At 37.8% G+C, this 12,338-nt stretch overlaps 1 protein-coding gene across 1 annotated transcript in view; it reads right to left on the bottom strand.

Moving 5' to 3' along the window:
- Positions 1-297: 297 nt before the first annotated feature.
- pcsk5b (proprotein convertase subtilisin/kexin type 5b) overlaps positions 298-12,338 on the bottom strand; it is a 98,618-nt gene continuing 86,577 nt past the window's right edge. The window contains exons 25-37 of the mRNA XM_084728823.1: positions 11,012-11,069; positions 10,771-10,916; positions 9,595-9,801; positions 9,171-9,254; positions 8,072-8,258; positions 7,759-7,973; positions 6,715-6,957; positions 6,392-6,625; positions 4,976-5,156; positions 4,673-4,890; positions 3,730-3,830; positions 2,383-2,593; positions 298-1,329 (exon numbers count right to left, since the gene is read on the bottom strand). Of these exons, the coding sequence (XP_084584949.1) occupies positions 917-1,329; positions 2,383-2,593; positions 3,730-3,830; positions 4,673-4,890; positions 4,976-5,156; positions 6,392-6,625; positions 6,715-6,957; positions 7,759-7,973; positions 8,072-8,258; positions 9,171-9,254; positions 9,595-9,801; positions 10,771-10,916; positions 11,012-11,069 (2,498 nt within the window). The 3' untranslated portion in view covers positions 298-916. The remainder of the gene's footprint in view (positions 1,330-2,382; positions 2,594-3,729; positions 3,831-4,672; positions 4,891-4,975; positions 5,157-6,391; positions 6,626-6,714; positions 6,958-7,758; positions 7,974-8,071; positions 8,259-9,170; positions 9,255-9,594; positions 9,802-10,770; positions 10,917-11,011; positions 11,070-12,338) is intronic.

The following is a 12,338-nucleotide window of genomic DNA, read 5'->3' on the forward strand; positions in this document are numbered from 1 at the left end:
CTACTACTACTACTACTACTACTACTACTACTACTACTACTACAGGAGCTTTACTGCTTCTCCTACTACAAATTCTTTTCCATGTTTTTTGGCAATGTTTTGCAATTTATTCCTCTGTATGACTTTTGGTCAGCTACCACTTCTGCATACGGAAACCATTCAAATGTCTAACTTGCTCTATGTAATTAGCAATTAAGTTAGTCTTTGTGATATCAATACAAAGCATTTCTCCTTTCAACCTTTACAGTTAATTTATTTCACCTTGCAGCTTTGAAGTTTTAAAGTTTAGTTGTTTAGTTTCCAGCTTTTCCAGCAATGTTTTGTAACTCATATCTTCTCTAGGTGATACATTTCAGATACCAGTTTTTTTCAGCTGTGCAGTGCATTGTGTTTGAGCTTTCAGGCTAGAGATGCTCCAAAATGTCACTTGGTAAGAAAAAAAAATAATCTTAGTTTGTTAAAAGGATAGGAAATAAACAGCACAAATATGATAAGATAGATAGTGGGATGTGTATTTAACAGGAAAATGTTGATATGATGTTGATTATCAGGTTTCAGTGTTACTTACCCCTATATTATTCTTTAGAATTTCAGTTGCATAAATAACTCAAGTATTAATGTATTGCTATGTTGGTATAGCTTAAGTGTCTTCTAGATTATGTAATTCCTAATAATGTAATTGAAAAACATTTTGGTGTAATGAAAGTGTGTATTCTTCACCCTTCTTCATCTTCTTCAGATGATCTGAAGAGATCCAACTTTTGAATTAAACAGACATCATGTATCTGAAAAGTGGTCAGTCTCCCCCTCTGTGTCAAGCACTTTTCCAACAAAAAACAATTTTCAAGACATGTGCAGACTGCAGTGATACAGAGGGGAGAGCTGCTTCTTTCCAGAGGTCTTCTGTGCTTTCTTTTCATCTGTATTGGTAGCTCTCATCATCATACTCTAGCTCAATTTCATCTTCTTCCAAGAGTCCATACTTGAACTTCCTATACACCGTCCCATCTTGTGCCATGTAGACAATATCATCATCTTCTTCTTCTTCATCTTCCTCGCATTCAATTATTGGGTCGCTATATTCCCCAAATGGAGAAGTGGTGGGTTTTGAGGCTATACCTTCATTGGTGTCCAGTTTCTTATAACCTCCAGCTTTGGTTTTGGATGTGATGGTGAGTGATTTAGAGCGAGCGCTGAGGAAGACGAAGATCCCTCCACCCACAGAGAGGATAAGTAGAACACAGACAGTGACAAAGAGACTGGCAGAGCTCCCTTGAGCTAAATCCTCAGCTTTCCCCATCACAAAGTTGACACCCAGGACACACTCCACTGAGAAGAAGGAAATGGAGCAGCCTATTAGGTTATGTTAGACAAGGGGTCAGGCCAATGGTGGCCCACATTTTGTGTGGCCCCTGAACATAACATTAAATGCATGCATTAAATTTTAATTATCTGTGGGCCATTTCAGTTGTCTACATTTTAACACACTACTCATGAAATTTGTCAAACTGCGCCACCCAACAAGTGTCTGTCAGGTTAGGAACAACAACTTGTGGAAAACTGTTGGTTGGCTGGCAACAGGTGGCACCTTGCAAGCGTCAAAGGAATTTGGTTCTGTCGTCACTGCTAGTGCTGTTAGCATTAAGAGTTTGCTCCGCTACAAACTACAGGTTAGGACTTGTGTTGGATAAGTAAAACCCCCAGACTCAACTAGTCTGTAATAGTTGGGTAAAGTTAGTGATTTTGGTGGACAACTCAGCTGTTTAATGTGGAAGTGAGATGGAAAAGCCACCATGGAAAAACAATGTATGGTTGAGGAAAAAAGGTGGTTGCAGGAAAAACTGATCAACTTTTATTTTGTCGGATTTCGGTGGAGAAATAAAGTGACATACAAAACAGGTGAATCTGATGCATAATGAATTTAATATTAAACACAATTATAAGACCAATCAAAAATCCTGCAACAAGTTTGTGGGTTTTCCTGTGTGCTCTTCAATCATGATGCCTGCTCCCTAAACTGGTGCTCAGTCATCAAAACTTTGGGAATCCCTGCATTAGATAGCCTGTCTGGTATGACTATTTTACAAAAGTCTTACTTGAACGAAATAAAATGTAGTCTTGTCTATGATGACCGGGGGCCAAGACAGCTTGGAAAATTTCTTGTCAAAGGATAATATTTATAATCATTCTGAAATACTCAAAGCCCTGTTTGTCAGGAACATTGCTGAATTAGATAAATTACACACCAACCATAACAAATGAAAGATGCCCTGAAAGAATGTGACAGATGACTCTCACACACGTAATTGCTTTTTTTTCTCAATACAGTCATCTGTGTGTTTTTTGCCGGAAGTGTGTTTTCCAGTGTGGGTTCTTGTTTACCTTGTGAGGCCATGCAGTCACAGCACTCCCTGGATATTGGTTTATCATCATGGCGTGACTCATTTCCACAGCAGGACAAGCAGCGGCCATCATCAGAAAGGATCTGGAGCGCTGGACACACTGTGCAGTTCCACATGCTGGGACCTCGGCAGTCCACGCAGGACGGGTCACATGTCTTGCAGACTGGCTCGTCGCTCTTGGACTCAGAGCCCTGCAGCAACAGAAGAGCATGTTACATAGAAACTCTCACAACTTACTGAACAGCAGCCTTGCCAAACTGCAGCTATGGCTCTAAAAGGCAGAAAGAAGTAGCAGTCCTGCATTCAAAATCTCAAGTCAAAATAGAAAAGTGTTAACATTAAAATACACATACTGAAAGCATTAAATGTAAAAGTACTGATTATGCAGAATGGCTTATTTCAGAACCATAGGTTACTGGATTATAGATATTAATGCAGTGTTTCTCAAATTGGTGTCTGGGGACCCCCAGGGGTCCGTGGCACTCTTTTGGGGGTCTGTGGAAAGCTATCAAATCCACTCATTTAAATTATCATATTAAAAAATATATATTATTATATCTTATTATTAAGAGAAATGTATAAATAGTATTGTTATTTTTCATTATAGCCTGCATTTATTTTATGATTCAACTTTTAACAGCCATTAATTATTTCCACAAACTATTTCCTCTCCACAAACAATTGTACAGGCCTGTCATATTCAAGTCCCAGGCTAGACCTATTATTGTTCTTTCTTATGTTTTTTATTGGGCCTATTTTATTTCATTCGTTATATTTTTTTATTCTAGAATATTCAGAATAATCAGAATCTGCATTTTGTTGCATGTATGCACTAAGAATGAAACACTCTTGATGTGTGTGTATGCATGTTATAGGTACATACGTATATTCTCGGTTGACATCTGGCATATATTTTAATGCATGTCTAATATCATTCTGATATATTTGTCTTGTGATGTTATTTTCAAATCTAATCTAATCTAATTATTTTTTATTGTTAATTTTTATTCCATTATATACTGCTGGCAAGTAGCTTAATTCATAATAATACATCTTAATTTATCATTTATGTTTGATATAATTTGAATCCACAGCCAAAGCTGTGGAGTAAAAAAATGCAATATCTCCCTCCAAAATGCAGTGGAGTATAAGTATAAAGTGGCATAAAAAGGAAATACTCAAGCAAAAGTACAAGTACCTCAGAACTGTACTTGAGTAAATGTTCTTAGTTATATTCCACCACTGCTAATATGTGATTTAGAGTTTGTTGTATATACACAAAACCTAATAATTTTGTAAAGCAAGTAACACACTAGTTGTCTGTCACCTGTGAAGCAGCATAGAAGCCTACGAGACACTGGGATTCACAGATGCCACCCATCAACTTGTAGCCGTCATAACAGGACTCACAGGCCGTAGCGCCCTCATCTGGAAGGAGAGAGACAGGAAGTGAGAAATGGTGTCAAATGTCACCACATTGTTGCAATTTAAGAACCTAATGAGGAAATTCTCTCCCACATTTGCACAACCTATCAAAGATAACTTTTTTGATAACAAAGATATATTTCTGTGACTTGTGAAATCCAATATACAACAATTCATAGTGAGCACCAACCAGGATTTCAATGGTGATTCTGAGTTTTAAAATGTTTGATATTTGGTCTGAACATCTAAGACCTCTTTTCATCCTCTTTTCATACAGCTAAAATGCAGTTACAATATCTACAAGTAGAATATCTACTTTGTTTAATCATTTAGATTATTTGTGCAGTTGTACAGTAAGGTGAAAGAGACAATACAGTGTAAAGTAAGCACTATGTGAACATTGTAGGTGAAATCTGATCAAAGAATTTTAATGCATTCAATGCAGTTTCATATTAAATGTCATAATTGCCAACTACGTATACTAGGTGCTGACAACAAGATGCTACCAGGACACTGTAGTGGCAGAAGTTCTAAGTTCTAATATGGTCTAAATGTTCGAATCAATCAATGTTTTCAAATAGTCAGTGAAAAAAACATTGTTTTTGAACCAATTCTGAACTTCTTATCCCCAGTGACCAGTTATTTTTAAACGTCTTTTTAACAGAAAAATACTCAGTTGGCATGAGTGTAGGGATTATGTCAACTCTTGAGAGGTTTTCTGATGTTTATGTCATTTTAAAACCCGAAAATATCCCAAAAAACAGAAACTGTGACACAACAATTTGTGGTCAATAATGTGAATCACAGAAACACAGCCCAAATAAACCATGGCAGGCTTCCTTTACCGCTGCAGGTCTTGCAAGTAGGGTGACACTTGTGACAGGTCTTAAACAAGGTGTCTTGGTAGTAGCTTGGAGGGCAGCTGTGCAGGCACTGTCCCTGCTGCCTCAGGTAGACGTAGTCCTCCCGACAGCTCAGACAGTTTCTGTTACCACGACCCCAACACCGGCTGCAGGAGGGGTCACATCGCTGGCACACCATGTTGGAAGTGTTGCCAAAGTGACTGAAAAGGAGAAAGGTGTTTAGTTTGTGATGTGCTCTGATGAAAAACAAGACAAGACTTTGTTTATCTGCGGTCTTCTTCTTACCCCTCTGAACAGAATTCGACACAGCTGCTTCCCTGCTTGAAGAATCCAGGTTTACAGGTGACACACTGCACACTGTGATGACCGACACACGACTGACAACTGATGTGACAGCGCTCACACACACGTTCGTCCTTCTCCTCGGCGTAGTAACCCATAGGACACTTCTGCACACAGGTGCTGTCTGATGGACACATGACATTTCCTATCAAGCAGAGGTGGCTACCAAGTCTTTTTTTTTTTTCAACTCAAAAGTAAGTCTCAAGCCTTTGCACTCAAGTCCCAAGTCAAGTTGAGTCCTAAACAAGTAATATTACACTATCCACCAAATGTAATGCTATTTTAACAAAGCTGGAAGTCGTTATGTCTCTGTCCATAATTTCCGACCTGTCCATTTTGCATACTGCAATTCATACTTTATTGACCACTGCACAGCTTTTGTATAATATTTTTGAATTGGACCCCAGTAACGTAACATTATTTCTTCATGGTTGTCTCCTGCAACTTGATCTGGCATGGTCAAATTGATTCATTTGGTTCAGCTGATTAAGTTTGCAAACACCTCATCTCACTCTCCCCTTCTGTTTGTGTAGGACAGGAGTCTCAAACTCAAATTGTCTTGGTGTTCAAGTACTGCAAGAAAATGCAGTATTTTTGAAAATGTACTTTTTTGTTACCACTACTAATACATTTTAGTCACACTTAACAAAAATGCAAACATCAGTTTTTAAATATTTATATATAAGTTAGCTGTGCAATGGCCACAAACTAAGCAACTCAATTTGAACCAGTCATTAAATACCTCTGATGAAAATGGCAAGCTGAGCACTGTTGGTTTTTTGCCTGTGCCACAGAGTATGTGGTTAAAACTCTACCTTTGTTACTGATCATAAATGACACTTGATAACATGCTTATCTGCTCTGCAACTGTGTTTGCTGAAAGAGAAATATTGTCAAACAAGCTATTCTTTTACAACTAGAAAAAAATAATTAAATGAAATAATTTTGCTGGCTGGATTATATTATATTTTTGACATCATGTCACAGGCCAGAAGGATACCGTATTCTATGTCTGGCATATTCTGCCAATAAAACCCTGAAAATCTTTCATACTCACTTAAGTGTCAACTTGCTGTGAATGAATAACATTAACATTAGTTGATTCAGGAAATTAAAGGAAATTAATTAATTTGTGGCACACTTTTGAACAACTTTTTAAGCTTAGGGCTAAGAGGAAGGTGTCAAGTATTTTCAAGTCAAGTGCTCAAGTGTGTGAAGTCAAAGTTGAGGTGCAAGTCTTGCAAGTCGGGTCAAAAATTTGTGACTCAAGTTTGATTTTAAGTCATGTGACTCAAGTCCACATCTCTGCTATGAAGTAATCAAAAATATTTTTTCTTCTGGCTTATTTTAATAACTTACTTAGCAGGAAGTCTGGATCATTGCAGCTGAGGCAGTGATCTTTTCCAGGCCCAGAACAGCGATGGCAGACTTTGTGACACTTTTGGCAATCCCCATTCTGGTCCATGTATGTGTCCAGAGCGCACTGACTGAACCACACACAGTGTCCACTGGCATCTTTACGCCTGGCGGTATCACAGCTGAGGCAGGATGTGGGCTCATGGCCAGAGCAGGTCAGACATGACCTGTCACACTCTGGGAAAATCAAGACACAGTTAAATGATAAACTTTGATGTCATTTTATGTTATTTTGCATGATCAAGATAAACTTCCACCTTCCCTACCTCTGCATTCATTGGTCATCTTATCATGGTAAGTGTTGCTGGGACACTTAGGCAAACACTCTCCATTGTAACGGACGGCTTTCTGGTTGCGGCACATAAAACAGTCATCAAAGTCAGGTCCATCACATGTGGCACATTCAGCATGACAACGCCCACACTCCTGTTGTTTTTCACTGGCAAAGTAGCCATCTGGGCAATCATCCACACACTTATCGTCATGGAGGAAGTAGTACTGGTCACACTCTGGCACAGAGAGAAACAAAGAGAAAATGCTTGATTCGACTAAGCTGCTTACTTGAGGCGAGCCTTTAAGCTCATACAAACAATATTGTAGCTGTTATTCAACAGACCTACATGTTAAAGTATTAGAAATAGAATTTCTGCTTCAATTTCCTTTGCACCAAAGACCATTTTTTCCCTCCTACAACTGAATCATGACTAATTGTGGTTTCCACAATGAAAGCAAGACTGGATTTGCACATATATATGCAAGTCTTAAGTGTTTGTGGTTTGCATTTGACATTCAGTCAGCCCAGACATCCTATATCTCATGCTGGCTTCTGCTTTCCACTTTTCACTTCTATAACAATATGCAATGAGAACCTGTACATTTAGGAAAAACATTCTTAATGTTATGCTAAGTCATTTCCTTCAAAAATCAGTGTGTAGGACTTAGTGGCATCTAGCTGTGAGGTTGTAGATTTGGTAGGTTGTAGCAACCAACTGATTACTGCTCGCCTCACACACCCCTTCCCGACATGTAGGACAAACTGTGGTGGCCTTGAAAATTGCAAAAAGTGCTTATGTGCTTATGTTCAGATGACTATACATGAATGAAAACATTCTTATGAATATTATATTGCATTTCTGCCATATTCTGCGATTAAATACATCTAAATCTCACACACTAAGCCATGGTGCACCATATTTCCTAGTAGTTTAGTCCTAGGATAGAGTGTATATTATAAATTTCAGTCATAAAGATGTTTAGGTAGTGTAGGTTCTAAAACTACTCTGATGTTGACAAACACCGAGCATACTCACTCTGACACAGGCCATCTTGATTGCACTCTCTACAGTGAGCTGGACAGCGATGGCATTCTGTCTCGGCGGTATAGTAGCCCTCTGGACAGTGTGATCTGCAGGAGTGGTCCAGCAGCAAGTACTGTGTCTCACAGCTCAGACAGTGAGAGGAATTTCCCTGGCAGGATGCACAGTCTGGGGCACATGGCTGGCATACACCATCCTGTGGAAACCCTCTTTGAGAGAGCCAGAGGGAGGAGAAGATTTGGTAAAACCGATGTATTACGATGGAGCATGTGCAAGTTAAGAAATGAGAAAAAAAAAAGGAAAGCACCTTGGACACTCCAATACACACACTGCATTGTGCAGGTAAAGACCCCTGCGACAGCGCTGGCACTGCTGGGCGTCCTCACACCTGACACACCCCTTTGAGCAATCATCACACCGGTTGGACGCCTTGTTGGCAAATGTACCAGATGGACAATGAGACATGCAGGTCTGGCGAGCAGTCAGAAAATGACCTGAAGCCACAGAGAAAAATCATTTCACTGACAGAAGAAAAAGAATAAAGGACACAAAGACAGTCATTTTATTTCTCTGCCCTTTTTTTAAAATCTTTGACTCTGTCTTCTATGAATTTATTTTTTGTTTCTCTTTTTTCAATCATGTCTTGTTTGTAATGCTATACTGTAAAGAACTGAGCTGCATGTTATGTATTAAAGTTGATATATAAATAAAAAAATATAAATACATTAATAAGACATTAGAATGCATTAATAAGGTTTTGTAAAACACTTTATAAAGTTTATGATCATACAGGACAACTTAAGGTTTTATAAGTGGCTGACATCCTGCGTTATAAGTTAAGCATTCATAGTGATGTATCATGTCAAAGTGACAACAAGACTTTGAGTCCTGGGTTCCACGGCACATTATAACTAACATAACTGTAGCCAGTTATAAAGATACATAGAGAACTGCTCCAACTTACCATATTAGTTCTAAGTTTATGAAATGAAATAACGTCTTGTAAACATCAATAATGCATCATAGCATTGTCACTTTGTGAGCTTTAAGTAAAGTGACAGCACTATAAGATTATTGGCAATTGGATATCACAATTATGAGGAAGGAGGAGTTTATTTGTATAGTGCTTATCAAAACCATTGTTACATAGTACTTTATGTATATAACACAATAATAAAACACCCAGTAATGAATGAATAAACAGGAAGGCATATAGAATGAATGAGGAATGAAACTTTAAAACAATGGATGATTAAAAACCATTCACAAAACTTCAAGGATAAAATGTACAAACAATCTGCACATTAAAACCTAAAAATACATAAACCAGTGCAAGACCCAAGTGAAACATCAAGAATAAAGTAACATTTTGTAGTTGAGGCATACACACAGCACAGCACGTTTACCTGAGTAGCAGCTGCTGCAGTTCTCCCTCCCTGAATCAGAGCAAGTCTTACAAGACGAGTGACACAGCTCACAGTCGCCCTGACCTGACGGTAAACAGCAGACAGAAACCAGGACAACATATGTAGACATACATGATAAAGAAGAAGGAAAAAACTAGAGGGGACAACTCTGATAAAATGTCATACAAACTGAAAGCATGTGAGATGGGATGAAAAATACACTAAAGGATGTGTTACTGAGTTGTAGAAAGTCAGCCTCACATATTACAAGTAAAACTGCAATCAAAGACAAGCTTCAGATGATTCAGTTCCTTAGTTTTCTTGAAGCGTAGGAAATTAAATTAATTTACATCCACCCAAAACAAAAGGTCAGAGTTTTGTAAATTTTTTGTAAACATTTAGTACTGAAGTCAAATGAACATACTGTTTCTGAAGTGTTGCTCAGGGCAGGCAGCAAGCTGTCTGTCCTCTAAACACTCCCCGTCCTTCAATGTGAACCTGTCCTCACAGGAGTCACAGTCGTCATATCGGGGCCCTCCGCAGGTACGACAGGCACGATGACAAGGCTCACAGTCCCTGCTCTCCTCATCCACAAAGAAACCCTCTCTACAGTGAGCCACACACTTTCCATCTGGACACACAGACACATTTTATATTACCTTTAAATGTATTATTCTTTTAATAAAATAAGTAATTAGTCAGTTTGTGAGTATAGTTTTACTGTGATGTAAACAGTTCTTTAAAAACATTTTCATAATTATTTTCAGGGATATCTTCTAAATTACAGTGTTTTATATCAAAATCAGGTACAGATAACAGTGTCCCAAGAGCTGCCTTTAACTGGAGACATTCTGAAAACTACAGAAGCCCTGAAGGCAAATTCTAATTATCCATTTTCTATGTCCAATCTAAATTGTTTTTTCTCCTCCTACTTATAACTTCAAAACAGATTAATTTTTTTTTTTTTTTCCAGAATGATGTCTAGGTTCCTTATTTATCTATTCTTTTTTGACTGTGAAAACAGTTGTTGTAATACTCATCTCAGCCACAAGAGGCTGAAGTGCAACATTACACCATTTTCTGAATAATAATAGAATTCGTGTTATCTTTCAGTTGTGTTTTAATTTTAGCAATTGCCTTTCCTGTCAGGTCTTTCTTTGGGCTAGAAATGCATTTTAATTGATGTTACATGCTTTTAGACAAGTTTTAGAACATGGCTTAGTGGTACACTTCAGCCTCTTGTGATCAAAATGAGTATTAGAACTACAACAACATTTCAAAATGATCCTGACAAAAAACTCACTTGACAGATTTTTCCCACCTGTTTCACAGATGATTAAAAAAAAATAGAAAGGTTATCCTGGCAAAAATCTTGTTCCCACCTGTTTTCCAGTTAAAAACACAGGAGAGAAAATAATTTAGATCAGACTTATAAGAACTATTTTTTTCTCATACTCCTCTCAGGGCTTCTATAAGATGAGAAGATGGTGACTGGTGTCAGCTTCTCTGGGTAAAGCGTCTTATTCTGGACCCAGAAATTTATCAGCTGATATTCACACAATAACATTTATTAAAAAACTATAAGTGGTTCAAATGTTACCAAAGACATAGAATCCATCTTGACACCAGTAGCACTGGGACTCATCGCAGATTTCACATCGTGTGTCTTCACATGAAGTACACACCATGGTGTCGTCCACACTGTAGGTCCGGTCTGGACAGGACAGATGACAGTCTGTGCCCAACCTGAGCAACAGACAGACAGATGGATAGTATCAATACGAGGACATATGAATATGTGTGTGTTGAAGTCCATAAAACTCTCAGCCAAAGAGACTTACTGGTAGTGATCGTCTTCACATTTGAGGCAGACAGTTTCCTCCTGATCTCCTGAATCCTCTGTGGTGAAGAGCAGAAATGAAAGTGAATCATTAACAGATCAGACACACTGTGAATTCAGTCTGAGGCTATATTTTGTACCTTACTTGCCAGACATTTTATACTCCTCAGTTGGAACAAAGTTATATGACATCTTACAAGTGCTGGGTGGAGGAAGTAATGTCCCAACTTAATCTGTCTGGCAACCATTTCTGTCCATTTTGTGACTGACTTCCCTTCCTATAATATAATGTAGCTAAACCCTCTTCTTCTGTTTTCATGCCTCCACCCTAATGACAGCCGTGGATGGAGGCATTATGTTTGCGGGTTGTCAGTCTGTAGATGACACAGCCCACTCTTGTGACTGTGATATCTCAAGAATGTGTTGAGGGAATTTATTTAAACTTGACAAAAATGTTCATTTGTACTCAAGGATGAAGGTCAAGGTCACTGTGACATCACAAAATGTGTTTTTCATCATCACTGAAGAATTCATATGCTAAATATGACAAAGTTCCATACAAATATTTAATCAAATAAAATGAGATGACACTTTATATCTAAAACGTTTAAGGTCAACTTCACTGTGATATCATAATGTTCAGCTCTCTGTCAGTCCTCTGTACTCCTGACTAGAATCATAAATATCAAGATAACGTCCATTTAGCCCAAAAAATACTCTACATACATTTTTAAAAATTCTTTTGAAGTGCAATAGATATAATACGTACATAATATGAGTCTGGACAGACATTGATGTGCACTGCAACAGTGAGGCATAATTTTAGTTACTTTTTATTTTAATTTAATTTATTTATTTATTTAGTGCCAATTTACTGTATTGAAGTGGTGTTCTACTTGCAGTTTGCAATTATTTGCCTTTATGTCTCTGTGCTTGTTTTACTTTGGTGTATTTAGAACTATTGTGTTTGTACAATATTTGTGAAAATCAAAAAAAATCGTTGAATTATAGTATTGCAAAACTGGAACTTGGCAAAATCCCTCTGTTTTGAATCTCAAAAAACACAAAAAAGAAAGACTGGATCAGCCTTAGTATAAACTGTTGCAGCTTCTGTGTCTGTCACATTTGCGACAGTTTAAGTTGTTCGTTGCAAAATTCATTATAAATCCATAACCCTGTTCAATACAACTGATCTTACTTCAATAAACTCCTCTCGTATATAAAAACTTAATGTGTAGCGTAAGTCTGTTACCAGTGGTGGACAAAGTACTCAACACCAGTACTCGAGTCAAAGTATAGTATAGTATAGTATTATATAGTATTCAACT

Source organism: Lutjanus erythropterus, chromosome 10, assembly GCF_056507025.1.
Source record: "Lutjanus erythropterus isolate fLutEry1 chromosome 10, fLutEry1.hap2, whole genome shotgun sequence".
Lineage (NCBI taxonomy): Eukaryota > Metazoa > Chordata > Actinopteri > Lutjaniformes > Lutjanidae > Lutjanus > Lutjanus erythropterus.